The sequence below is a fragment of the Manacus candei genome, unplaced genomic scaffold (assembly GCF_025592945.1).
Source record: "Manacus candei isolate 608988 ecotype Guabito, Panama unplaced genomic scaffold, ASM2559294v1 h1tg000067l, whole genome shotgun sequence".
Lineage (NCBI taxonomy): Eukaryota > Metazoa > Chordata > Aves > Passeriformes > Pipridae > Manacus > Manacus candei.
In genome coordinates this window covers 9,683,539-9,711,392 of record NW_026138115.1, presented here as the reverse complement: position 1 = coordinate 9,711,392, position 27,854 = coordinate 9,683,539, and the positions used below count along the sequence as shown (strand labels likewise).

At 49.3% G+C, this 27,854-nt stretch overlaps 3 protein-coding genes across 7 annotated transcripts in view; 1 reads left to right on the top strand and 2 right to left on the bottom strand.

The window, feature by feature from the left end:
• TMEM63C (transmembrane protein 63C) overlaps window positions 1-4,056 on the top strand; it is a 31,672-nt gene extending 27,616 nt beyond the window's left edge. For all 3 annotated transcript variants that reach the window (XM_051806350.1, XM_051806348.1, XM_051806349.1), the window contains 7 exons: window positions 238-303; window positions 422-584; window positions 804-909; window positions 1,110-1,277; window positions 1,550-1,665; window positions 1,829-1,900; window positions 1,981-4,056. In XM_051806350.1, coding sequence (XP_051662310.1) covers window positions 238-303; window positions 422-584; window positions 804-909; window positions 1,110-1,277; window positions 1,550-1,665; window positions 1,829-1,900; window positions 1,981-2,193 — 904 coding nt within the window. In that variant the 3' untranslated portion in view covers window positions 2,194-4,056. The remainder of the gene's footprint in view (window positions 1-237; window positions 304-421; window positions 585-803; window positions 910-1,109; window positions 1,278-1,549; window positions 1,666-1,828; window positions 1,901-1,980) is intronic.
• A 2,216-nt stretch (window positions 4,057-6,272) lies between these two features.
• NGB (neuroglobin) lies at window positions 6,273-12,607 on the bottom strand. The gene is made up of 4 exons (XM_051806407.1): window positions 12,443-12,607; window positions 11,004-11,115; window positions 9,505-9,624; window positions 6,273-8,363 (listed from the first exon to the last, which is right to left on the bottom strand). Exons 1-4 carry the CDS (start codon window positions 12,547-12,549, stop codon window positions 8,217-8,219), a joined length of 486 nt encoding a protein of 161 aa, XP_051662367.1. The 5' UTR covers window positions 12,550-12,607; the 3' UTR covers window positions 6,273-8,216.
• Window positions 12,608-21,388: 8,781 nt separating this feature from the next.
• Window positions 21,389-27,854, bottom strand: part of POMT2 (protein O-mannosyltransferase 2) — a 32,660-nt gene continuing 26,194 nt past the window's right edge. For 2 of the 3 annotated variants that reach the window (XM_051806351.1, XM_051806352.1), the window contains exons 19-21: window positions 27,697-27,837; window positions 26,964-27,078; window positions 21,389-26,384 (exon numbers count right to left, since the gene is read on the bottom strand). In XM_051806351.1, coding sequence (XP_051662311.1) covers window positions 26,279-26,384; window positions 26,964-27,078; window positions 27,697-27,837 — 362 coding nt within the window. In that variant the 3' untranslated portion in view covers window positions 21,389-26,278. Of the gene's footprint in view, window positions 26,385-26,963; window positions 27,079-27,696; window positions 27,838-27,854 lie in introns of those variants that run through there. The other variant, XR_007907554.1, reaches the window with a different exon arrangement.

Here is a 27,854-nt window from a genome sequence, read left to right as displayed (position 1 = left end):
AGACCCTGAAAGGACCTGGTCAGGTATTTGCATAGCCCCAGCTACAGCTCCTGGCTGTCCAGGAGGCAGGCACCCACTCCACAGTGGTTTTGTGTGGCAGAAGGGGCTGTTCTGGCAGTGTAGGGTCCAGAGGGTCTTGCCCTTCAGGGCAGGGGAAAGCACATGCCCACTGTGTGTCCCCTACATTGCTCTGCAGCTCCCCCTCTTTCTGAGCTGCTCCTCTTCTCTCCACTCCAGCTTGGACCTGTTTTTCCGCTGGCTCTTCGACACCCACTTTCTGGACGAAGCCGAAATCAAGTTCCAGTGAGTAGCAGGAAGCTCCCAAACTTCCCAGGCAAGCGGGAGCACCTGTTGTCAGCCCCCAGCAGCTCTCCTGGCTGCCTGCCTGAGCATTCTCTCACACTGTCTGTCCCTGGGACAGGTGTGTTTTCCTCCCAGACAACGGCGCTTTCTTTGTAAACTATGTGGTCACCTCCAGCCTGATTGGGACAGCTATGGAGCTGCTGCGCATCCCAGGCCTCCTTGTCTACACTGCCCGCCTCTGCTTTGCCAAGTCTGAGCCCGAACGGCTCCATGTCAAACGGGTATGTGGTTCTGGTCACATCTGAGCCTGCACAACCCCCAGCACAGCAAGACACGCTTGCTGCAAACTCAGGCTGTCATGGTCCTGTGGAGATGCTTGTGGGGACTTCTTCAGGATTCCCCTTGGGTGCTAATGGGGATGAGGCAATCCTGTGAGCCAGGGTGCAAAGGCAGGTGAAGCCTTTGCAGAGGCAGTAATGACTCTGTTGGTTATGCCCCAGAGCCAAGCCTACCAGTTCCAGTTTGGACTAGAGTATGCCTGGACCTCCTGTATCTTCTCTGTTGTCATGACCTACAGCATCACCTGCCCCATCATCGTCCCCTTCGGTGAGTGTGATCCCATGCCCATGGTCCCAGCCACACCAAGAACAGCCTGTCCCAACCACCAGCAGGGGCATGGGAGTGCAAGCTTCCTGCATGGTACAGGAGGGCACTCTTGGGCATCATCCCCAGGGCCTGCTCTGCTCTCCCTGTGACCTGGCTGTCCCCATTGCCCTCCTCCCAAATGGCCCCTCTTGTCCCACCAGGGTTGCTCTACATGCTGCTCAAGCACATGGTTGACCGGTACAACATTTACTACGTGTACATCCCCACCAAGCTGAACCAGCGCCTCCACGTGGCCGCCATCAGCCAGGTCGTGGTGGCCCCCATCCTCTGCATGTTCTGGCTGCTCTTCTTCTCTGTCCTGCGCCTCGGTAGGAGAGCTCGAGGCTGCACCCTGCCACTGCTGAGGGTCATGCTTGGGGATGGCAAGCCACTGGTGTCACCCCTGAGTTTGGCATGGCATGGAGGATGGGAAGGGGGAAGGTGGTGTGGAGACCTGGCATCTGAGGGAGGTGTCAGCTAGTGTTTTGGGTAGGGGGCAGAGATATTGTAAGACACAAAGCAGGCATCAGCCGGGGGCTCAGCTGGACATGTAGCAGGTTCTTGGAGGCTCGTGTGCTGCCCCAGTGTCTCTGTGCTCCAGGTCCCACCCGGCCTGTCACCCTCTTTACCTTTGTGGTCCTCCTCTCCTGCATCATCTTCTCCTTCTTTGGCCTCTGCCTGAAGAAGTTGCAGCCACGGAAACCCTCCAGCTACCAGGTGAGTGCAGGCAGCTGCCCACGTTGTTCCTTCATCCCACTGTATCCTCTCCTTGCGTCTCTGGGGTTCATTTGCCACAGGGAGTCTGAGGCAGCACTTGGCTGTCCCCAGCCAAAGCTGGGACTCCCAAAGCACCATTTCCTCCTGGCCTCCCTCTCCTCAGATGTCTGACCAGTCTGAGGGCAGCTTCAATGATGTGGAGCGGAGCAGTGTTTCCTCTACCCCTAACTCCAATGTGAGTACCCCTCCCTAGCCCTGCTTTGACTCCTGCCTTTGCTCCTCTGCATCCTGATGGCCCACTGCCCCCCGGGGCAGCTTTTTGTGGCCACTGTCCTGCAGGAGCCTGAGCTGAGCCTGACGCCAGCGGCCTCTCCGGCACACCAGTCCTATGGCACCATGGGCAACCATCTGGAGCCAGGAGAGGATGGGGAGGATGGGGGGCTGCAGAGCTTCGAGACAGAGCTGGAGACAGTGGAGGGCGAGTACAGAAGCGGCCCTGTGATGGAGAGCCAGGCTCGCTACCAGTGAACATCCATGCTGCCGGCTGAGGACCAACCGTGCTGAGAATGGAGGATGTGCCATGGGGCAGGAAGGAGCCTTCCCAGCACTGGTGGGGGCCATCTCTCTGATGGCACAGGGGGTGACAGGACTGATGTGAGGGGGAGACCTATTGCATGGGAGGTGGCAGGAGGCTCTGCTGGTCCTTCTGCTGCCTGGACTGGCTGAGCCCCCTAATGTCCCCCTGTCACCACCTGCCTCTTCCAGCCCACAGTGGGGAAGAGGGGGTGCAGCAGTATAGGGAGAGGGTCTCTCTGAGAGGCCATGCTTTTGGGGGCAGGAGGAAGGCCCTTGCCCCTCTTTGAGAAGGAAGCAGCCCAGACAGCACAGACGAATGTGCCCACCACCACATGGTCCTGTGGGTCCTCAGTGGCAGAGGACGGCCACCTCTAACCCTTGCATCCCACCCCACCCACCCACTGCTCAGGCAGCCATCTCAAAGCCCCCTGCTTTGCCCATTAAAGCAGAGACTGCTGACATGCGTGTGCATTGGTGGAGGAGGTGAGTGCCCAGGCCAGCTCCTACATCTGCCTGAGCACCAGTGGCCCTGCCCCAAGGTAGGCATCAAATGCAAGCCCAGCTCTTTCTCAACTTCTCACCCCATCCTTCCATCTCGCTACACTATGCCTACACCCTTGGGCTCTTGGGGGGAGAAGTGGGAGGTCAAGGGACAAGTCTGTTTGATGGCTACAAGAGCAGCTCCTTGTCATTCCTCTCCCCTGCCAGTATCCCCCTCGTGCTCATGCTCTCCCTGGGGCTGCCCATGACACCCAGCATGGCTCTGTCCTGTTGCAACAAAAAAGCAGGGTGAGGGCTAGCAGGACCCAGACTTCCAGGTCCTCCTGGTCCACCACATCCTGCCTGCCCTCACCCACAAGCCACAGCTGTGGGATGCTCCCCCAGCAGCCACACTGCCTCTCGAGTGTGAGTCCTGCTGTGGTTAGTGTAAGCACCAATTCCTGCCCAGACAGCATCCCTGGAGTTTTCCAGCTTGGCCAGAGTATCTGTGGTGGCCGCTGGGGGACGAGGGCTTATCCTCAGCCTGCTCAGTCCCTCCCATCATAGCCCACCTGGGCGTGCTGGCTCCTTGCTCAGCCCTTCTTAGGCCTCAGGGCTGATTTTCCTGTCCTTGATTCTTCTGCTAGCTTCAGAGCAACTCAAGTTGCCACCATCCTGGAGTGGGGAAGGGAGGATAGTGCAGCTCTGCCGGCACGGGCTGCCGGAATGGTGAGTGCTGCTGTGCGAAGGCAGGTGCTCAGCTATGGCACTGCTCAGTATTAGTGGTGCCACTGGTGGGGGGGGCATAGTGTGCCAGATCTGGGCGGGGGGGGATTTAAAAGACAGCCCAGAAGCGAGTTGTGGGTCTCAGTTGGACTCAAGTGGACCCTGGGACATTCCTGTGATGCTGGTGGGTCTCGGCCCAGCCAGCTGGCAACCCCATGGCCCCAGTCCCACCCACGCTCCTGCATGCTAGGGCAGTGGCTGCAGCACACTATCTACCCAAGCAGTTGCCTCAGGTGAGTCTTGAGCTCAGCTGCTCCCTCCCAACCCCAAAAAGTATCCCAGGGGTTTGGTGGCTTCCTGCCCACATGCCCCCATGGCTGCCCACAGCTCAGCCACTGCCCGCTCCAGGGGCAGCCCCAACAGGGCAGGGGGATGCTGGTGGCCTCTCTGAGGGTGGAAGCAAGTGCCTGTGAGTGGCACTGTGTCCTCAGGAGCTCAGGCTGCTGGTCTGATTGCCCTTGGCTGCCCCACTGTAGGAATGTGCCAGAGGTCTGTACCTTCTTGTGATTTATTGCTATGACCGTGCCTTGAATAAAACGACTTCACCCAGCTGCTGCCTGGCGTCATCACCCCAACCTGTCTTTTCTGGCACCAGTATAGGGGGAACCCTCTCCAGTGGAGCCTGCAGAAGTACTCCATCCCCTTTTCCCACCTGTGGACTGCTTTTGGCCTTGCCTTGGGATGTTCTGCAGAGGGTTCAGTGGCAAGGAAACTTCTTGGACACCCCACCTCGAGACACCTTGCCACTCACCATGGCCCCCACAGAAACAAACCCCAACAAGTGGACAGAAACAGCAAAGTCACAGGAGCAGGAGAGCATCTCACTGTACCCTATCAGATGGACTGGCACAGCCCTTGGCACCATCCCTACATTGGGGATGGGGTGCAGCCCTGGGACAGTCATGTGCATTCCCTGCACACCTTCTGTCAGCACTCTCTCCATTGGCAGGGCTGGCTCAGAACACCAGCAAAGGTGCAGACACTGCCTGAAGGTAGCAGGAGGGTGGCCTGGAACCCCTCTGGGACCACATCAAGGAGCAGGAGCAGCAGGGACCCATCCCATCTGGGTCAGATGGTCCCAAAGGTGAACTGCCCACCAGCAAGTCCCATGGAAGGGAGCGAACAACATTTTTGGAGTCTTTCTCTAGATTTCGAGCAGACAGTACTCTTTTACTCCCCTCATCCCTCCCAAAACTTGCTCTTTAAACCTGAATTCCTGCTTGAATGATTTGCCTCTGGTTTCAGCAGGTCCCTCCTGCTGGCTCCTCCACAGCTCCTCCAAGGTGAGCCCTGCCTGGCCACTCTGGCTTATGGCACAGGGCAGAAGGCAGAAAGGCAGAAGGCATGGTTAGGGCTTTCCTTCAGGTGAAAAACTGGAAAATTTAAAATCCCAGTCCACACACCCCTACAGAGGCCCCCCCTTGTTTATAATGAGTGATAAACAGGGCTAAACACTGGGGCAGGAGCTCTGGCTGTGAGCGCGGGCTGCAATTGCCTCTGGCTCATGGCTTTCCCAGCCCTTCCACTGGGGAAGCTCATCACAGCCTAAGGAGGCTGTGTGAGCCCCATCACGCTGCACCTGCGCCATGCCGGCCCTCAGAAACCCACTGCCTGATTGCAGCCTGCACACTCAGAAGTCCCTCACAGCCAGGGCCAATCAATTGCATGGAGTCTCCCACTGTGCCAGCCGGTCGTGGGCAATGACAGGAGCATCCCCACCAGGCAGCAGCCAAAGCAAAGGGGCAGTCTGTGGGAGCTGTGGCAAACGGCTATGCTGCTGCAGGCAGTCAAAGATGATGGTGCTGCTGGAGGCTGCTGCCCTGGCCCTTCCCTGCAGCACCGGAGTTGGGGTCCCACTACCAGCCCTGAGGCTGGCAGCTGTGCTCCAAGGCCAGGAAGAGCTGGAAAACTTATTTTAGCAGTGACCCAAAGGGGGGATTTCTTTGCATTAAGATTTCTGCTGCTCTCCTTGCCCTTCACAGCCCCTCACACATTGCCCCGTGGAACAAGCCCCATCCTAAACATTCCCCAAGGCAGAGCAGCATGCCTTTCCCAGGTTGTTCACCCTTGTTTCCTGTGCCAGGGCTGGGATTTGCAGCCTTTACGAGATGCTATTACAGACCCTGAGCTGGCTTCCCCACTCTAGGCACTGTTCTTCAGCATCAAGTGCCGAACTCTCCCAGGGCTGGAAACCCACCATGTCAAAGCTGGAACATGCCCAAGAAGGAGGAGACAGGACCTTCTGCATCCTCACCAGCTGCTCCCTGGGCAAGGCTGATGGGGCAGCTCTGCAGTCCAGCTGGCAGGGTGGATGCTGCATGGAGAAGGCAGGAATTCACTGTGAGGCCATGCTCTGCTGCTGTTGGCAACCAGCAGCCGGTGACCAACACCAGGTGAGCCAATGCTATGCCAAAAAACAAAAGCAGCAGCTGAACAACAGAAAAGGGATTTTTAGGCTGATTGCTTAAGATTCTAATTCCATTAGAGGCTGTTATATTTGAAGGGCAATGAGTAATCAGTAGCAGGATGTCTCTGCTAGCCCCTCCGCTGCCCACCCATTCAATTACCATGCACAAAAACTTCCAACAGGCATTTGCTGCTGGATGCCTTCTTACGTTAGTTTAGCTGCACTACACAAGTGTTCCCAGTGACTAGTATCTCCAAAGCTAGAGCCAACAAGAAACCGGTAAACCCCTCTGTCATACTCCTTTTCTGGCCTGCTTGGGCCTTTTATATTAAAATAAACATAAGGCATCAGAAAGGGCTAAGATACACTCTTGTTCTTTATTAAACAGTACAGCTGGGTATAAGAGGCACACAAACTAGTTCAGTTCTCTTGGGAGTTACACAAAACGTGGCACAGAAAAGGAGAAGTCAAGGAGCTGGGAAAGCTAGAGGGAGCAGGGATGGTTTGAGGCAGTAACACCCACACCCCACCCATCACACAGCTGCCTACTTGTCACACAGAGCCAGAAGGTGTCACACTCCCATGATGCTGAAGGCTGATGCCCCAGAACAGGGTTGCAAAGAGGACATTCGCATTCCCAAACCCTCCTGCCCCATATCATGCCATCACAGCTAGTGCCTCCCTCCAGGCCTGGGTCCTCCATCCCTCATTGCTGGGTGCAAGAATGGGGAGGACTTCGCCTCATCCAGCAGATGGAGAGAGCCAGAGGCCAGAATGCACAGCACCACACTGTAGCACTGCAGAAGCAGAACATGGTACCATGGGGAGAACAATGAACATGGGGATGTTCACTGCCTGATCTACAACACCTCTCAGTTTGCCTACCAAACACAGCTGGAAGGCTCTTTGCTTGCTGGAAGTCCATGGCTACCATCAGGCCTGGTATCAGGAAATCAGAGACCCATCATTCCCTCCATGGCATGGGCTTGAGAGCCTTCTCCTGCCCCAGCCTGGAGGATATCTGAGTATTGGAGGAATGTGTGTCCAGAACAGGACCATCTCAGCCCTCAACACCAGACTCCTCCTGTCCATACCCCTGTAACTGAAAAATTGCTCCATGTACTTGCTCTGGGGCTAGTGATGGCTAGAAACATGGTTCTGCCTGTTCCACAGTGACTTCCACATAAAGATGAACACTGCCTTAAAGTGCTCAAGCTCAGCTTCCCCCAGAGCCCTCAGGTACTGCTTCTCAGCCATTTTCTGGGATTTCTTCTGGCAGATGCTATCTTCTCATTCCTGTGAGGAACTCTGCACATGGGTACTGTGTGCAGCTGGGAAGCACTCCAGGTTCTGACAGCATCAGCAGAAAGATTCCAGCTATGCTTCCTCTGGCCAAGAGCCAGAATTTCTGGAAGCTGTTGCCATGACATGATTGCAACCTTCATTTTTATTTTAAGACATCTTTGCCTTGTATTTATTTTATTCTCCTCAACACAAAGCAGTAAACAGACACTGCTGCTGCATTTCAGGTGGCTCTAAGGTTAAACCAACTGGCCAAACCAACACAAAGCCTTTCAGCTGGCAGCCCAGACTAATGTGACACCACTGCTTGAATCATCCCTAGGAAACCTACTGAGTTGTGGCCAACCTGACACAGGGAAAACCATGGATCCCATCTAGGGCAGAGGCAAGACTGAAGAGAGCACCAGGATTAACCATCTGTTAGTGATGTGTTGGTGGAGGGAAAGGAGGAAAAGCCTCATGTTGTGACCAGCCCTCACCTCTGCTGCCTCTGCCCCTGCCCCTGGAGGGAGCCAAATCCATCACTGCCACAGCTGGACCAGACACAGCAGTGCAGGAGGAGCAAGCAGTGCCAGACCTGGCAAGTACAGGCACAGCAAATAGGACCTCGGGCAAATAAGCCCAAGAGGCCTATGCCAGCTGTCACCTAACTAGGGTGGGTAGTCAGAGGAAGGAAGATGAGCCAGCTAAAAACCAGAGTAGGTACATGGGTGTTGGTGCTCCAACTAGCCCAAAGGAACTTGGGGCAGAGTGGCATACCTGTGCTGCTGCACACCCAGGCCTCACTTCAGGGACGTACCCTGCCAGCCCTTGGCAAAGGCAGAGATGTGTTGAAGCAAGGCTGAATCACTGTGAGAGCCCCAAAGCACATGTGACTAGTGGAGACAGCAATGGGCTGGTGCACAGAGAGAGACAGGTGGGGAGAGGCAGAGAGTGTGGTGTGAGTGCTCCCTGTGCTCAGGACTGCTGCATGGTCAGGGATGGGGATGGCTGGCAAGATCTAGTCCCCTTCTGGGTGGGTGTCCCAGCCGCGCTGCATGGCTTTCACCACAGCACTGTAGAGTTTGCTCCAAGCCTCCTGCACCTCTGGGCTGAAGGCAGTGCCAAGGCATTTCTCCAGCATGTACAGCAAGGACTCACCAACAGTCTGCAAACCAAAGAGGGAGGTGTCAAGCTCAGCAGCAGGGGATGACATGCAGTCCCTTGTCTCACTTCACCACCTTTTTTGACTTCTCCCATTGCAGGGCACCTGCTCCTCCTCCACTAGCAGTACCAGGCAGCTCAAAGGGGACCCAGAGCTAGCCCATGTCATCCCCTTCCCTGTCCTATGCAGGCCCTCATCCCACACACTGGGTGACTGGGGAGGGCAAGGCAGGGAGCAAGGGCTGACACCACACATGCAACACCAGGGGAGAGGGACACATCCATCCTCCACGGCTCCCACATGCAAGTAGACGGCCCCACCCCTTGGCATAGCAGTGAAGCAGCAGAGCTGAGCCATGTCCTGATGTCAGGAGAGCGGGTCAGATCCCAGGCTGGATGCTTAGGGCCTGCCTTGATGCCTCTCAGGCTTCTCCACAGGGCACTGTCCCTCACAGAGCTATGAGTAACCCCATGCAGGGGCACCCACACACTGAGGGCAGGGCTGGTGCCACAAACAAAAGGCGTCCTGCTCCCTCTGAAGAGGACAAAAACTAGCAGTATCAGGAGTGAGCCATGTGTTGGTTAGAAACCTTTTCTTCAACCTGCCGTTCCCTGCTGAATTATCCAGCATTTCTGTCCATGTTTGCTGGCAGGAGAGGAGTAAGCAAGGGTTTAATATGTAAGATGCTCAGGTCTTACTGCCATGGAGGAAGAAGGGGCTGGGGTGCAGCAACCCCATCTCAGTGCAGATATAGAGAAGTGGATGCTCCCTTTTCCAGATGTGGCAAGGTTTGCCCAGAGCATTTGATGCAGAGATCCAGGGCAAAGGTTGAGCCTGAAGCCCTGTGTCACAGGAGAGACCGCAGTGCCCCAAATCATGGTCCTCTTCAAACAGTGGAAATGCCATGCACCCATCTGTCCTTTCTCCCTGGGCTTACTGGGGAAGGACAGAAAATGAGGGGATCTCAAGGGTTTCCCTCATTGGGCAAATATCACTACACGGTTATCAGCACCTTGGGCGGGATGCCCTGAGCCACCAGCTTTCTCTCCAGCCAGTTGAACCCAGGATAAGGATGGGGACAGCCAAGGGCTGCAGGCAGGGGTGCACAAACACAGCTGCAACAGAACAAGAGAGGACACCTCACCGAGAAAGACTCGGTCTTCACACCAACTGCCTGGTGCTTCTTGCCAAGGTTGCACAGATACTCTTCCAGGCAAGACAAGTTCTCCAGGTGGCTCACAGCAGCATCAATCACCAGCATGACCTGGTGCAGGAGCAGAAAGGCAGAATGGCATTGACAGCAAGAGGAACAGTCTGACTCTTCTACTTCACCCTCGTCAGCCTGACCCGCTCCCAGCCCAGCAGATGCCCTCTGAGCTTTCCTTTGCTCTACTGTGATCCATGTGTCAAATCAGTGAGGCATGCTGGCAGCAGCACACACCACATCCTGCCATGGGACACTGCCAGAGGTGCACAGCAAGCAGCACTGCTAACCACCCTGTCCTAGAGAGGGTAAAGAGCCCTATTGCAGAGTAGCTGCAGGCTAAGACCTAATGCTGATGCAGTTGTTACAACTGCTAGGACCCCAGGACAACTGTATGGGAAGTTGCTAGGACTGGAGTTTCCAACTAGGAGTTGCCAAGATAGTGCAATTGTGAATAAGGCCACTCTGATTCTAAGATCAGCCAAGGTATTTGAAGAGATGAGGTTGATAGTACAGCCAGGTCTCTTGACCTGGGCTGGTAAAGCACATACCACATGGTCTCCCAGGAGCATCAAGAACCAAATGGAAACAGGACAGAGAAATGCAATGAAGGATGAAGGGAACAGACATACAAAATTAGAAGAAGAGATTAAAGCCAGGGCATGGTTATCTTGGCAAAGCCAAGGGGTAATAGAATTCTGCCCTATAATTTCAGCAGGGAATTTATCTCCAACAAGAGCAAATAGCTATGTCGGCTCAAAGCAATAATAGAAGTAAAAATGGACTTAACTTTGCCAACAAACAGAGGCTGGAAAGCAATAAAAAGCTTGCAGTTATCAGAGGAGCACAGTCCTGAAACAGCCTCTTACGAGGAAGGCAAGCAAGGCACCAAAGTGGTTTAAGATGGAGCCAGGCAGTTTATGAAGGCATCTGCAAGCCAAGGCTGTGCTCAGAGGCTCTCTGAGAAATGCTGTGGGCCTTCTGGCTCTGCAGCTGCACCAAGAGCCTCTCCACATTAATGGGTCCATGCAAGCCTTGCCCACTGCCCAGCTCTGTGCCAACTCCTGGTCAGCATGTGGCCAAGCAGAGGGCTTCGGTCCTTGTCCAGACAGAAGTGAGCTCCTTGAGGCATCTCACTCAGGTAGAAGGAGGCTTCCAGCTTTCACAGGAGGCAATTCACTCTCAGACAAGGACACAAAAATCAGCATGGTGCTTCTTAGCCACCACAACCCGCATCCTCATCCCTTCCCCACTATTGTAGGACACTTTGTCCTGGCAATAGTGCCTTCTGCCAGCAAGAGTAACCCCTGCAGTTACTGTCTCAGGAGGAAACTTCCCATGCATTCCCTGGTAAGACACACCACAGTCTCGAGTCATTGCCTAAGGGCTTCCTCGTCCATGGAGACTGTGCTCCAACCATGCCATAGCACCTCTCTCACCTTCCTGATGTGATCCAGGAACTCAGGGGCAGAGAGGCACTCCTGAGGGCTGGCAAACTGCTTGCAGTTGTACTGGAAAAGGGGCAACAGGTCAGGATCCAAGTCAAACAACCTGCAAAAGCAAGAAAGAAACCCCATCTTCTCACTTCCTCAGCTTTATTTAAAGTCCTACTCACCCCAGAAACAACCCCATCAGCAGCACAACCACAGCCCCCTTTTACTTCCCTTCCCACCTACTGAACTCTCCCACCTGTAAAGGATTCAAAAGTTCTGAAAAGTTTTGGTTTTGGGCAATCCAGATTAGCTACAGGCAAAAACCTCTCTACTTCCCTGGCCCACAACCCCAGCTCTCAGATACATGTCTATGGCACCTGAAGACCAGTCCCAGCTCACCGAAATTCCTCCCAGCCTAGCCCTTCTCCCCAGAGTCTTGGTTGTTGGCTCGACTCTTCCCATTCCCACTTCTTGATCCCCTTGAACCCAAAAGTTCACAAATCAGAGAAGGTCTCCAAGCTCCAGCAGCTGTCTGGAGCAAGGGGGCATGCACAAACTCAGACAGTCTCCGACACCTTCACCAGCTCCCATCCCACCCCCCCTGCCCCTGCCCCATCTTCTCTGCCCCTGCATGTCAGGCACATATAGGCCTCAATAGCAACCATCCAGGTAGATCTAACAGGCCACAGGGAATTCAGGCAAGACAGTCTCTCTCTCGTCATCCTGCACATTAAACTACTGCATCCCTCTCCCCCCACATTGCTGTCACTGCTCTAGTCCTGCTCTGGGAGGATCCCACTTGTTCCAGAAGCTGCTCATCAACTCTCCAACTGTTCTTTTTAAATGACTTTTCATTGATTTTTCCTTTTTCTCTTCACATAATTGATATATTAATCTGCGTAGCACAGGTAAGAAGCTGGGTATCAGTCATTCCCCCCGGCACACCATTTCCTCTGCCCTGACACTGAATCCCTCCCCGGCGGCCAGATCTGTGCCTGGGGCTGCGCAGTAGTTCCCTGATCAGGGAACAGTCAGGCGGCCCCTTCCATACGCTTCCCAGAGCCGAGGGTACAAGCAGCCCTTCAAACAGCAGAAGTCGTGGCGACAAGGCAGGGGATCAGTGGGCAGAAACGACAAACCCTGCCCGCCGCTTCTCTCTCACCCTCCGTCTCCGCGTAACAAAGTTCTCACTGGCAGAGGGTGGGAAAGGCGAGGGAGCAGCGCGGAGCGGAGCCCAGCACTGCCCCACGGCACCCGCGGCTGGGCGACGGAGGGGCTTCGGCCCCGGTTGCTCTCGGGAGTGGAGAGAGGCCAGAGGAAGGGAGCTGTCTGGGAGCCATCGCCAAGCACAGGGAAGCGTTTCTCCCCAAGAAGCGGAGCCCGTCCATCCCTCCCGCCCGGGTCGGTCCGGGGTGCCGGCGTCCGCATCGCGCCGCCGCGCTCACCTGGTGAAGAGGACGAGGCCGTGCTGCTCGGGGCTGCTGCTCACCCGCCGCCAGCTCTCCCGGATCAGCGCTCGCTGCCCGCCCGTCAGCGGCATCCCGCTCTCCATGGCGGGGGCCCTGCCTCTCGCCGCCCGAGGCGAGGCGAGGCGCTGGTACCGCGGGCTCCGCGGGCGGAGGGGCCGGCGAGCGGCAGCCGCCCGCCCCTCGCTCCGCCGGGGGGGCCCTGCCCCCGCACCCCCGCGCCCCCCGCGCCCCCCGCCCCGGCGGCATCCGCTCCCCCCCGCCGCCCCTGCCCCGCTCTGCCCCGCTCTGCCCCGCGGCTGTCCCGGCCGGGGAAGGAAGAGCTCACCGAGTATTTCCCGTTCGGGGGAAGGAAGAAAAACGAAATTCAAAATCCCCAAACCTCCTTATCCCGGGTCCGCAGGGCAGAGCAGAAAGTTCGGCTCATTCACGTTTGACATTTCCCGTCGACCTGATTTTACGAGCGAAGCAGCACCGCAGAGCCGTGCCAGCGAGGGAACCACCGGGACCCAGACACTTTCCCTCACCATTCAGCACAGCTCCTTCCGAGCGTAACTTTGCTTGGGAGGGCCTCGGCGATGCTCCGCCATCCTCTAGCTCTTGGCCACATCCACTGAGACTCTGGATGCCACGCAGACACCTGCTATTTCCATAGGCAGACGCAGTCTAGACACTGCAAAGTACGTATTTAATTTGAGGCTAATTAAGACAACTAAACCAGACAAAGCTGTTAGTAACAGATCGGAAGACATCATCTTTGTCAATTGTGTTCACAATGCACAGATTCTCTTTCTTGTTCAGACACTGCTTAATTTGGCCCCAGGATGTAGGCAGCACAGAGGAAACAAAGCAAGAAGGGGCAAATGAGGTCTCAAGCAGCACAACAGAAGTCAGGAAAGTTAAGGTTTTCATAAGGATGCAACAATACAGAAGCACAAATATTACTGAAACCATTGCAGTCTGCACAAAAATAACAATTGTGCTGATCTTGTTACAAGTTCTGGTTCTGTACATCAGACTTATTTCTTGTAATCAGGAGAGAAGACAACAGCCTCCAACACAACCCAAGAACATATTGACTCAGTGTAGGCATAAAGGAGTACTGAAAATAATCCCTGGGAGGAAACAAGTTCAAAGGCACAATGCTACATTATCAACCCCAGCTTGTCTCCCAGGGGCCTTTCTCCTATAGAGCTGGAGTGACAGCACTGACTGCAGTGACAGCAGTAAGCCACCCGAGATGGCTCTGCAAGTGCCAGAATAAATTACCTGTTTCCTCAGGATTTTGAGACCTCGCATTCTCAGTGCAGACCAGACAAGATGCTGCATAGGAAAAGCTCCACAAGGGTTAGAGGAGGCTGAAGAACCCTGTTCTAAAGCTGGGCTCTTGAAGGAAGAGTCCAACAAAATCACAAAAACATTGAACTGTCAGATCACTGAGCCACAAAACAAATGATGTCACAAGTATACTGTGTGTTAAATGCCACTGGTAGAAAAGACTGAATTAATGTCAAAGGTTCCAAGACCTGGGAAAATGCAAATGGCTTCTGTTAAATAATGACTCCTCTTAGAAATACAGCATTTTACCTTTCACACTAAGAAAACCCCAAAGAGCATACCATCTCTACACATCTATATTCTTCGAGAACAGGGGATAAATTGAAAGCATTCAATAATAAAGAAAAGGCACAAGATGAAGGGCCATCTCAGCTGGGGAGTCAAAACACACAACCTGCCAGCCTGCAGTGCTTCCTGCTGCTGGCCACCATCTTCTGGTCCAGGACAAGTTCCCACTAAAAACAGTGTCTTAGCTGTGTGGTTGCAAGGGGAACGTTCCCACTGGGCAGTGATGATAAATCACTGTGATGGTAACTGCTGAAACTGCAAGGAGCCTGAAAGGGCAGCTAGGAAAGCAGCAGGAAATACTGGGTTAATCCGAGCAGGGCAAATGCTGGCCCAGTAGTGCCGATGCAAACATTAACCTTTATCTTGCAGCTGATCGAGCACACCAGCAAAGAGCATGAAGTGTCATCTTGTGTCATCTGCACAAGGTACTCTGACATTTCAGCCAGTTGTCAAACACACAGCTGTGGAGCTTCACCAGAGCCTGGCTGGACAGTACAGCCTGGCCCTGCTAACAAGACAGGGTAGAACAACAGATAGGCAGCGGTGTGCTGCTGGGGCACTGGAAAGGAGTCATCCTTTCCAGTGCCCCATCCTTTTATCTCCATCCTGGAGAGTCATCCCAGGCCACAGGATACTGAGGAGTAGAGTTGACGCACATATGTGAAGTCAGAGCAGCAAACAAGGCTGAGTATTTGCCTAGCAACATTTTGAGTACATTCAGACCTGGCTGATAGTGGAGGAAGAGAAATACCACAAAAACAAGTTGTTGAAGTTAAGAGTAATCAGCTCCTGAAGATTAGTTGGGATGTAGGACACCTTTCCTCGCATCCACATAGGCACCATATCAGCTACCCTGCCCCAGGGCAACAACAAAGTACAGGTTCAGCCATTGCTCCTGACGGCAAGGGTGTCTCAGACAATAGCAGTGAAGCCATGACAGCAAGAGAAAATGGTGAATCTTGTCCCAAGCCTTCCCCCCTGCACCTTCCCTCTGTGCGGCAGACGGTGGCTGCACGCTGAACACGCGCAGACAAGGCTCAAGTGTCAGAACACCCCAGACATAACGGCAGCAATGAGAGTGCTCAGCATGACATGCCTTCCTTTCATGAGAAATACAGGTACCCCAGCTGATGAAAGGGGCAATGTGCTGCCCATACCCGCCTGTTGGCACCCAAACTTCATGCTGGTATGACACTCAGCAGAGTCTAAGAACTCTTAATTTCTTCCCTGCCTTCCCCAGCAACAGCTCCTTCTGGGCTGGATACATTCAGGAGCAGTTTCCCCACCTTCCCTGACTCTCTGAACAGTGAATCCATCCCTTTGCTGCCTTTTGGCACTGGTACATGTTCCCTCCCTTAATAAAACCAGGATTTTTTAACCTGTACAGCACAGGTCTTCCAGCACAGGAGAAAGGAGCTGCAAGGAGGGACTTGATGTGGGAGACAGGGGTAAGAAACATATGAACCACCATTCACGTGACTTGAAAGAGCAAGGGTTTGGGAGACACGGTGCTCTTCCCTGTGTGCAAAGCAGCTTCTCCCTTGCAGCTATGTGGCTGTCAGTGGAGTTTCTCCTGCTGTCAGAGCACTGAAGTTCTGAGAGCACAAGTGGAGTCCAGAGAGGATTTGAAGTACAAGGAAAAACAAACAAGGAAACCTCCCTTCTTGTTCCAAATGTTTTGTGAGCCTTCAAGCATGAGAATCTCAGCAAGAGGTTGACCACTGCAAATGTTTCCATGGTCGGAGGGTTTCCTGCAATGCTTGCCAGCTCCCTTGGCTTCATGCACCTAACCTGGCAGCTCAGCTCTTTTCTGAGCTGTTCTTGGATTTCTACAAGACCATCCCTAGAACTCTCATGAGTGAAAAACAACTGAGTCAGCAGCACAGACTGCTCTAAAATCATCTGTAGACTACTTGGAGAAAGGGGAGGGAAGTTTCTGGAGAAACTCACTGACATGCAATGAGGATGGTAACACTCTTTTGTGCTTTAGGAGAACACAAATTTATGTTTTTAGTTTGCAGAGTCTCGTTATTGTAATCTATAGCCCCTTCAAGTTACAGCACCAACACTCTTAACTGCCCTTGCCAAGTGTCAGCTTCACTTGTTCTCTCAGTTTACCCACATGGAAAGAAACTTGCCTGATCTCATAAAACTGTGTGACTGAACTAAGAATAAGCTCACAAATGCCAGTCCCCAGCACTGAAGTCAGGGTTCACAGCACCTGGAGAACAATCCTTCCTGCCCAGAGAGGCCCTATCTGCCTGGCCCAGGAACAATTGCTTTGCATGTGCTGCTGTGGCACCATCAATTTTCATCCCAGCTGCTGCACTAACAAACCCATATCCCCCTTTGAATTTGTGCTCATTTCCAATTCTACATCTGTGAGTCTTCATGAATAATGATACTCTGATCTAGCTGCCTCAGGCTCCCTGCTCACTTCTTATACAGACTCCTGGGCTTGCCTAATCCCCTTCTTTCCCCTTGTCCCCAGTCTGAAAACCTCAGACCATGACAGTTCCTGTTTTTCCCAGACTCCCATCCCCATCCTCAGGTGGGATCAGAACTCATGCAATGCTCCCAGCAGTCTTCTCAAGCTATCCCCTCAGGCCATGGTGTGGCACAGCTCAGTAGCAAAGCAAGTCATGAAATACAGTTGCATAACAAGAATCAAAAGCAATGCAGGAGGGAATAATCTTGTCCATAAAATGATTAAGGCAAGCTGCAGAGCTTGCTGACTGCCACCACGACTGTGGAGAGAACAGGGCAGCACTACCAACCTTGGGGATCTGGGCTAAGAGAAGAGGGATAGGCAGAGGGAGAAGGAGCAATGTGTGGGAGAGGATTCAGTAGCAGAATAAAATGAAAACTCCTTTTGACTTCAATTTGCTACTAGACATTGCCAGGTTTATCTTGAATCTCCTGTGGCCAGCTAGGGAACATTTGTACAGGTAGGTGAAAACATTACAAGGATGACAGGGCATGAAGTGGTGAGAGAAGCCAAAGGGAACCACACCAAGTTGTTGGACCAGGCCTGGCACTTAAAAGATGCTCAGACCTTATCCCAGTTGTTACTCACCTTGTGCTCTCTAGCACAGTGATAATCCATCACCACCAGGCTGATCTTCCAAGAAGCAACCTCTGCCTTTTGTAAGTCACTCTACCAAAGTGAGTTCACATAGTGTATCAACCATGTCAGTCTTGACACACAAGATGAATTTGGTCATAAGACACAACTACAGATGTGCGCGCACTCCAAGCTGGTGGGATGCAAGCACCTGTGGTCCCAAAGCTCTCCAGCCTCATTTGCTTAGCATGGTGCTCTAGCTAATATGCCTGACAACATTGTGTTAGCACAGTTACCTGGCTTCTGTCCTACCTAGGAATGGTGCACATGGTCTTGGGTCTTCCTCTGATTGTCCTTATGCTTCTGGACTGGATCATCCTTCAGCTGCTGAAACATCATGGCAAAAGCTTGGTGAAAGGATGTTTTACTCCCTGTGGACCCTCCTCTGTAGTTTCCCTGCTGAGTTTGACTTGTTTCAGAAGCGCTGCGGGTGCTGATCTCTGATTTGTCATTGATCATCTTCTCTCTGATCTCCACTCCGTCTGTTCTCTCCCTCCTTTGTGCACTTTAAACTGACACTATTGATTAGGTCATCTCCTACAAACATTTGACCTACAGTGTTTGTCTACAGGAATAGCATTTTTTACATGATCTTTTAAAACAAAGATTTTATATTTCATTGCACCCATTCCTTCATGGCAGGGCTGTGCCAGCATTCCCACCTTTCAGCTTTGCACTCAGCCATCTGGTCTCATAGCAAACCCCATGTGTTATTCCTTCCATGTGTAGGATCCTTTCCTGCTTGAGGTTTTCTCCTCCTCACCTATCTAAGCCATTCTAGTTTTGGGGCTTTGTCAAAAATGATTTTCCAGTTCAGTGAGGAATTTTGCACCTGCAAACTCCAGAGTCAAAGAAGCCTAAGTGTTGAATAAATACTGAGTTTCTGTCTTGAGGAGAATGATGTACCATGTCATATCACAAGGCACTTCCCAATCCATTAGTAACTAAATTGTTAATTTTATCTTTTTTAGTAATGCTCAAAACAAAGGTATTTCAGAAGACTTGGAGTATAAAATGTGGTAATACTCAGAAAGACCAAAGAGAATGATTAAGGAAAAAACTAACTAGCCTGATAAAAACTGGCATACAAGACAAATAACCCAGTAGGGTGTTTATTATAAAAGTGTTTGAAGCTGTGTGGGTCACAACTTTTCAGAATGACCCATCGGTTCATGCCTTTTCATCTCTGCCAAGTAGCAATCTAACTCTTGATGCATCTCTTACTACCTATGTCCTGACAGTTTTTCATTAACTTCGATATTGCTCTTTATGCCTTCATTTTGAGAAGCAGCCTTTTTGCTTTCCCCCTCCACATGACTCTCTCATAGCAGCCCTCAGTAATCTGCATTCTCACTTTCTGGACGCTTCTCTCTCGTATTTGAAGTTAATTAATAACTTCTTACTCAGCTTCTCATGCTTGGCTTCTTTGGCTATTCCTGGCCTTGCCTTACACTGGGATAGTTGGTGCTGGTGCTCTTGTTGACTTTTATTTAAATATTGCTTCTCAGACTTGTTTCCAATGGGGTTTTGCCTGGAAGTTATTGAATTGTTTAAACTCACTTTCTTCAGCTGCACTGAAGCTGCACTTAGGCTGCACTTATTTGCCTCTTTTCACACAGTTCATAAATCTTAAATAAAGATTGTAGAATCATAGAATTGTTAAGGTTGGAAAAGACCTCCAAGATCGTTGAGTCCAACTGTTAACCATTAACTGTCCACTGCCAGGTTCGCCACTAAACCATTCCCCAGGTGCCACATCTACATGTTTTTTGAACACTTCAAGGGCTGGTAATTCCACCACTTCTCTGGCCAACCTGTTCCAATGCCTGACCACTCTCTCAGTGAAGAAATGGCCTGGTACCAGGCCATTTCCTCTTGTCCTGTCACTTGTTACTTAAGAGAAGAGACCAACTCCCACCTGTCTACAACCTCCTTTCAGGTAGTTGTAGAGAGTGATAACGTCTCCCTTGAGCCTCCCCTTCTCCAGGCTAAACAACCCCAGCTCCCTGAGCTACTCCTCCTAAGACTGTGCTCCAGACCCTTCGCCAGCTCTGTTGCCCTTCTCTGAACACGGTCCAGCACCTCAGTGTCTTTCTTGTAGTGAGGGACCCCAAAACTGAACACGGGATTCAAGGTACAACCTCAGCAGTGCTGAGTACAGGGGGACAATCACTGCCCTGGTCCTGCTGGCCACACTGTTTCTAATACAAGATGTACCATCTTATACATGTTCACATTCTCATCTTAACCAAGTCTACCCACTTCTCAGCTAGTTTCATTCTCCACCTCAAAACCAAATAGTTATTGTCCCTAAAGCATTGCAAGGGATCAGCACACTGCCAGGGTGGGACTCAGCTGATCCAACACAGTTCTTTCATATGGACAAGTAATCTAAACTCCCTTTCTGGTCAGTGGAGAAGCCCAGGTACTTCATAACTACCTAAGACTAAAATACATGGTAAAAAAAAAACAGATCAGGTGAATGAAGCCTGAAGACTACCTTTTGTCAGCTGCATGACAGCAGGATGACTGGCTTTGGATGAAATCTAGAGATAAAGCAATGACTGCAAGAAGGGTAAAAATGGACAAAGCAATTTACAGCAATTGCGACACTTAGACTACACCCATTCTGATAAAGCACAAACTTTCTATTTCCAGAGCATGCATTACATGGGCCAGAGTTACAGAGTTAGTGATGGTGCATTAGAAAACAACTCCAAAGTGTACAACCACATTCTTGGATGTAAACCAGGCAGCAGTGGTAGGTGTAGTGAAGATTTATTTCAGCATATTGAACTGGAGAGACTGATGCTGGAAGACAGTGTGCAGTTTGGGACATCATATGGGTAAACCGAAGAAAATGAGAAGGGGCATGGGAAATCAAGGGCCAGAGGAAGTAACCTGCATTGAAAGTTTCTATTTTGTTAGAAAACAGAAGATTAAGAAAGCAGCTCGAAGACAGAGCACAAAATCTATACTAAAACACCAGGTTGTAAAGCCTCATTCTCGTTGAGGAACATGTAAGAGGGTGATGGCTGGAATCTAGCAGCCTAGAAATCTGGCAGGTTTGAATCAAATATAAATTGGAATCGCTCACCAGTGTACGCCCACGTGAGATCACTTACCTACAGAAAGAAGCCATTCTTCCTTTAGAGGGCAGTGAGAAGTAAAGTTTTACTCCAGATATTATCAGCATTTTCTGAACAATACTTCATTCTTTTTCCTTTCAGTTGTCTCCCTACATTCTAGCACAGCTTCTGTATCAGCACTCCTTCCTTCCAGAACAACAGCCCTGATCAGACAATATCCAAAGACCAACTTGCACTGTGTGAAGCAGTACAAGATGTCAATAGGCTTTTCAGAAGCCATTTAATAGCCTATTGTATCACTCTGTACAGGACATAGTACAGTTCCCAGCTGTCCTGGTTTTACTTTAGCAGCCCTTGGAACATGTCTAAACAGACTGGTTGGCTCTTCTCCAGCACTGATCTGGGCACCAATGTGTAGCCCCAGATAAGTCAGCTGTACTTCGGTTTTCCCCACCTAGTTCCACCCCAAGCAATCCCCTATTACATTGTACTCAAAAGCATATGCTGGCCTCTCACTACAGCCTGGTGTAGAGATAGATTCTGATTTTCAGCATTTCAGTTTTATTACAGACTCTTGCATTTACTTCACAGCAAGGGCCTCATTTGTACAGAACAGTGCACCAGTCTGGTGTTACAGATGCTATGGACTGAAAACAAGAATGACTTGTAGAAGAATGTTGGATTCCCGAATAAAGTGCTTAATCTGTCAAAGTGTTCACAGGTAATCTACCAGAAGCTTGATGAAAATACCCATTAAACCTGACACATTATACATATTTACAATTTAACACGTCTTTAATAGGGAGAAGTAAACCTGCTTCAACACACATACTTTATTCTCATCCAAATAAACCAGTTTCACTTCCTGCTGTGCTTATCAGCAATTGCCTGGATTGCAGTAAAATCTGACCTCCTTGAATTGTAGTCCAACAACACTTGTGTGCTAAAAGTTGATGTAGATCATCACTATCCTAGATCAAACTCTTCAATAGGTCTGTTTAAAGTTCATGTTGCTACTTCAAGTACGTGAGGAAGAGAGGAAAGGGAGAAAAAATCCACCCCAAGATCTAGGCACAAAGAGAATGCTTCCAAGAAGAGGTATTTATTACAAAATTAAATTCCAAATTCTACCTCATTTTCCATTATCACCTGTACAAAACACATTTATAGCTCAAGGGAACATTCTCCCATCCACACTGTATGATACAGTAATTGCACTGTGGTTAGAAGACATTCAGTTCGTGGACAGATGGACGCACGTACACACAGACAGCATTAGTAAGAAAGGTTCAGGATACAGGACAGAATTACAAAGGAACCCCTCTCACTGCTGCTACAAACTCTTGCTCATCCAAGGGCAAGTTCTCCAAGGATGGCTCCAAACAGTGACTCCTGTAAAACACAATAACCTCACTTGGCAACGTTTTAGGAACAACTTACAAATGCAGCAGCAGTGGTATCCGTGCTAATATATCACCACCTCAGATATTATTTGTGACAATCATAGCCCTTGACATTCAAGTAAAGAGCATAAAAAAGTTTAAAAAGTGAAGCAACTCACAACCCACCACGCAACCAAGGTCTTAGTACTTTAAAGAAGACAGAGACAATTTTCAGTCCTGACTGCTTGCAGTTCACAGTCCCCCGCTGAAAACAGCAAGTATGCTATGGAAGTGGTGTTCTTATCCTCAGCCTTCCTTTCCCAGCAGGAAAGAGCCTTATGTTCTAACAGTCCACACACTTTTGCTTTCATGACACACTTGCCCATGTGTGGGGTCACTTGCTGTAAAGGGGTAAAAAAAATTTACCTACATTCCCCAGCTGGCAGAGACATAGGGCTAAGGAGATTTTCACACTGTCAGCAGGATCCCGAGAGGATGAAACAGGGCTTGTGCACAGAGTGCCAGTCGAGAGGGTAAGTCACCCAGGCACAGCATGGGAGGAAAGCTGCTAAGTGTGGCAATGGAGAATTTCAGGTAAATGCCAGTTTTTCTGTGTTAAGAGTTGGCCCCTTGAAAATGATTCTCAGAGGGATTCAGGAGGAACAGGAGGGAATTGTCAAGTAATGCATTTGTTTACCTTTCCATAACAAGGTTCTGGTTTTGTTCTCAGATTACAAGTATTCATTTACTCAGGATATTACAAGATGTCCTGTTCTACCCCTTGTTCAGGCACCTGTATGAAACGGATGCACAACCTAACAACTGGGGAAAGCAAAGACATGTCCTGTACTTTGGGCATACTTGAAGAAGCAGAAGAAAGGAGGAAAATATAAAAAGGTATATCCTGTCAATGCCCTTTGTGCATCAATCAGCCTTTCCAACCGAGACGCAAAAAGAAAACCCTCCACAGACAGGAAAGGGGTGGTGGCTCTCATACCACCGGGCTGCAAACAATGGTGGTGAGCAGTGATGACACAAAGTCCTCCACCTGGGCCAAGAGCAACCTTGACACAGAAATGTCCACTCAAATCCTCCTCACAGTCACATCCCTGTCTCATAGAATGAGTAGTCCAGTTCCTGGAAACAAGCCGGTCCCTGCTGCTGCAGTAGATACGTGTGTATCTGTCCTGAAGTGACTGTTAACAGAAACCTTTTAAGATGGATGGATTGTCTAGGATAAAGCTAGATGAGCCTAGGGGCCCTCTACCTATCCTTCAAAGACTAAAGAGCTGAAGATATTTTACACACAAAAAAGAATTTGAACCAGGGAATGTGGCAGCCTGCAGCTTTTTGTGATTTGAATCCATGGATACAATTTGATGAAATACTTTGTCAGTGATAAAAGGAGCCCTGTCTGGCAAAGTTCAAAGAGAGCAGCTGCTCCAGAGAACTGAATCTTCTGGCCTCAGAAAGCACTGTGAGCCATTTTCCACATGACTGGGGAAGAAGACTAACAAGCAGTCCTCAAAAAAACCCTGAACTCATTCCACAAGCACAGCTGGAAAAGCTGAACTGAAGCAGCCCAAATTCCATCCAGAAAGCAAAGAGTGCCCTACACCCATTGCCTCATGTTTGTACTCCTCAGACATTTTAAGACAGAAGCAGTAATGGAATCCCAATTATTTTATTTTATTGACCTCACAAAATATCAGTTACTATTATGTTCCAGCTGTGGCCTGACAGGTTTTAAGAACCAAATACTGAAGGTCAAATTCTAAAACAAAAAAATAAAATAAAAAAAAAAATCAGTATTCTTCTCCTGAAAGAAGACAGACCTACACCAGTCTACCCTTACTTGAATACCCAAACCTTGGAGTCCACAGGGTACAGAGGAAACACCTGCTCTCTAGACTTCAATATAGATCTTTCAATCTTTTTACCTCCAGATTAAAAAAGAAAAAAAAAGTTCTGCTGTAAATTGCTCCCTCTTGTGGAATAGCAAGATTTTTTTTCACTGTATGCCTCCATCTCCTTACCAGCATACAAGACCTAAGAAACAGATTAGTCTCAATGTCAATCTAATGCTCTCAGAGAATTTCTGAAATGACAGTCCTAAAGAAAAATAAACCCTTGTGTGTATTGAAACATAAGCTGGGCTTGTGCATAGGAAGGTGGGTTGGGAGCGTGACATTTGCCACCTTTAGCACTCAGCTGCCAATCCACATCCAAAAGATTATTAGTGATAAAGGATGGAGGGACCCTGGCCAAGAAAGAGTGGTTCATCATCTTCAGGCAACTTCTACAAAGCTGACCCCTTCATAATAACTGAAGAAATCAAGGTTACTGACTCAATTTTTGCATTCGCACAGGTTTAATCTGATGAATAAAGAGTTTTAGAAACTGTCATTCCAAAATGCTCATGTTTCTTAGGGTTTTTTTGTTGTTAATGCTAAGAGAAAGCGTGGTGTGCTGCAAAAAAACTCTGCACTTTAAATCATAGTTTTTATTAGCTCTTTTGGAAAATCTTCCTCATGAAAATGGGACTACCCTAGGGAAAGCTCAGATTCAGGATAGCAAAATATTAAATTAATTATCTCACCAAGACTAGAAGATGCTGAATCCCATTGTTACAAAGGCAGCACTGCACTGTCAGCCACTCACATTGCCAACAGTTAACAACTCGCAGCTGCTGTCAGATCAAGCAGGATCTGAAGAAGTTTGCAGCCTTCTCTCTCATCCTTCTTGCCTATATATCACCACAGTGAGCCCCTGGCTCATGCAGGTAAGAGCACTTCCTGCAATAACAAGTGGAAAAGAATCATCAAACCCAGTAGCTAATTAGTGCAATGACTTCCCACCATATATGACCAGCAGGTAATTAACTCAAAACCTTTAGAATCAAAAGCACATGTCCATCCCATTTGACTTAGTATCTATAGGAGTCAACTTCTGCAGAGATGTGACATACCAAGCCAGAGCCTTTCAACAGCAAGCAGCTGCCTTACTGAACAATGCTATGGATCTCTATTGAAGGGGAATGAAAGCAAGTCTGACTGGAGTCTAGTACCCCCCACAGAACAACTATGCTAATGCAGCCCTTCTGTGCGGTAGGAAATACATTAGAATTCAAGATTTGGTAAGAGAAATAAATGCACAATTCAAGTTTAAAGGCAGATACGCTCACCTGTAATTTTGATGAAAGGCTGTGGAGCAGAACAAGAACTCTGAAATGAAAGGCTTGAGTGCATTGAAACATACACAAAAGAGTCTCAAATATTACTTCTTGATAGGAACACAGGTGGGGTCTAAGTGTCATTCATGTTGGATGCTACAAGGTAGCAACTTGAACTATGACAAGAAATTGAAACTGGTTGAAGAGTAGGAGATGGAATAAAAGGAACATCTACAAAAATAGACCTAACACAGGACAAAAGCACCTGATAAACTGAATTCTGATTTCTTGGAAGGGGTGGATTCAACATTCAATGGCTTTTGACACTTAAGAGACAAAGAATTTTTGCTTGGCCTCACATTTCCTTCAATACAGTAATTTGATGCCCAGCAATCTATGAGAGGGAACTTTTTCCATATGGGAATACAGAAAGCAGATACCTTGGCACCAGCAGCCAGCAGCCAGTTTTTCATTCCTTAAGATGAAGCCTTCCCCTAAAAGCACAGGTACTGGCACTGAAATAGCTGGGATCAAAAGGTGAATGACAGCTGTCTGTAAAATTTCCAAGCTATCATATTAGTCTCTAGTACATCCTCATGCTGGTCTCCACAGCATACTGGGGCTGAAAACAAATCACCTGTCATTTCCACTGTCATTTCCTTGGCAGTTTCAGACAGAACTGCAAAGAAGCTACAAAGTGCTGAGTTGGAACAGTCTGGCTCTGGAAACAGGCCTGCTAGGTAACTTACAAATGATTAAAGGTGACCAGAAAGCAAGGCAGTATATAGGGCTAAACAATTTCATCTCTGTATGCAGAAGGCCTGGGAAACAGGCAAGGCACAGTGGCTCAAGAGATTTCAAGCGGACTCCTTTCAGTCAAATTCTAAAAATTCAGGGTCAGAACAAAAGAACTGCAGATAGCCAGGGCAGGGTAGAATGGAGGTCCCCATATACTTACAGGATGCTTTCAAAAACCTCACCAAAAGAATAATTGTTAATCATGATAGAAGTCCTAAGGTCTCAGACACTGTCTGGCTTTCCAACTATAATGGTGCTTAGATTACAAGAAGGAAGACACACATAGGTGTACAATCACAGACAGCCTCCAGCTTCTACTGCTCTGAGTGCTGGAATGCCACTGCTGTTTGACTGGTATATATTGCTCAAAAGAATTGACATCTAAGGAGCCAGCTGTCCATGAATATAACCTAAGGACTCAGGACATGAGTCTTTTAATTTAAGGGGACCTTCTCATCCTCTGCATATTCCAATGCAGGCAGTGCAAACAAATGCCAAAGCAACAGGGCTACCTATACCCAGAGTTCTCCAGAGAGGGCATGTCTTCAAAGCACCAGAATCAGCCTGACATTGCAGCAGATCTCATGCTTCTCATCCGCTGTTCCCAGGCCTCCCTTGTTGGCTCTAGAACTCCCAGGAGTCCATCCACCGGAGCCCTGCCATGGGGCTGCTAGGGTCCGAGGCCATAGGTCCTATCATCCCATAGGACAGAGGATGGAAGAGGTAGAAGCTGTGGAAAGAAATCAAAAGCCCATCAAGGACCGCACAGTTTTTTGTTTCAAGAACTTTGCAGCAGATTAGTCCATAGAGATGTCCTATAGAATCTTTGGGTTGCACTGAGCTCCACTGGGGACCTTCTGATTTCTGCTGAACACAATATATACATAGCAAACAGTTTTATAACACATGGTATTTTCTCTTAGAAACCAACAGTTTTGGAGAAAAGCCAGCTGATAAAACCTACAGCAATAAAAAATCTGCCTATATTTGAGGAATATGGCACCATCATTGGGACTAGAACCAGAAACCACTGGATTTTGGGATTGGAGGAAAATAGAGTGTTCACACTGAGTGCTAGGATAAAAGAAAGATTCCCTGCAATGGAAAAATGTTCTATAAAGCATTACTGGGACACAGATGTTGAATCTAATAAAAATTGAGGGTTTAGGACTGGGCTTGAGGATGTCTGACAAATTCAGGAGAGAAGAGAGACAGAGACTCAAGGCTAAGGAAAATTAACAGGCATTAAAGTTTCCATTGAGATGGCAGCTATCACACATTCATGAAAAGTTAAGCTTTCAGCACTCACCTGTACAGGATAAGCAGAACCAGCGCCAGGAACCCCCCTCCATATACTTTTCTAGCTGTAGTGCTGGGTGACAAGAACCCAGCACAAAACTTCAGTAGTGAGTCCCAGGTGATTCCTAGGAGAAGGAAGAGGTAGGAATCAGGGGAAGAACAGAGCTGCTATGTTCACTGACTGGGCTGATGAAGCTCTGTTAACACCAGAAGACCATTCAAATTTTAAATTCATTTACTGTCGCAACCTTCAAAACTATAGAGATTGTTTTGTATCAGCAGAAGGTTCTTTTTTCCCCTACCTTTCCATTTGAATAAATGCAAATGAGATCTGAGCCTAAGATCCTAAGTTGGTACAAAATCACAGGAAAAACTACCAAGACCAAATTATAAACACACATGACAGAAAAGTCAGGAAAGCAAACAAAGAGAAGCAACTTGTACAAAAGCATATATAAAGAGTGAAACAGCAGAGAATAGGAATCCCATCTCTAAATTTAAATGCCCTAAACACTAGACATGACTGCCTTTTCAGGGTAGTAACAAAAAAAAAAAAAAAAGACAATTTGGCCCAGTAAGGTGCTTTGTGAAAAACATTTTGAATTAGTCAACGTTTTCAAGCAGTTTGCACAAGCAAGCAGAAAGCCTATTAAAATTAATAAACTTTTTAATCTGAAAACATAAAATTTAATGGAATTTCACCTGTTTTTCCACCTTGTCTTCTCCTAGACTCTAGTATTTACCTGTCAACATGCTGGAAAAAAGCATGGCAGGAAAGTAGTGGTGAAAGTAGAGAACTCGTCCCATCATAAAAAAAGGGAGGTAATGAAGGAGCCAACCCAGTGTGATCTGCCCTCCACCACGTAGCACAACTCTGGATAGTTCTGGAACACAAGAATAC

What these genes read in the sequence shown, in the direction of transcription:
- NGB (XM_051806407.1), bottom strand. Translation starts at nt 12,549, where the DNA reads ATGGAGAGCGGGATGCCGCTGACGGGCGGGCAGCGAGCGCTGATCCGG. An exon ending in GGCCTCGTCCTCTTCACCAG is followed by an intron (nt 11,116 to 12,442) that starts GTGAGCGCGGCG and finishes TTGCTTTTGCAG; the next exon opens with GTTGTTTGACTTGGATCCTG. An exon ending in TGAAGACCGAGTCTTTCTCG is followed by an intron (nt 8,364 to 9,504) that starts GTGAGGTGTCCT and finishes TTTGGTTTGCAG; the next exon opens with ACTGTTGGTGAGTCCTTGCT.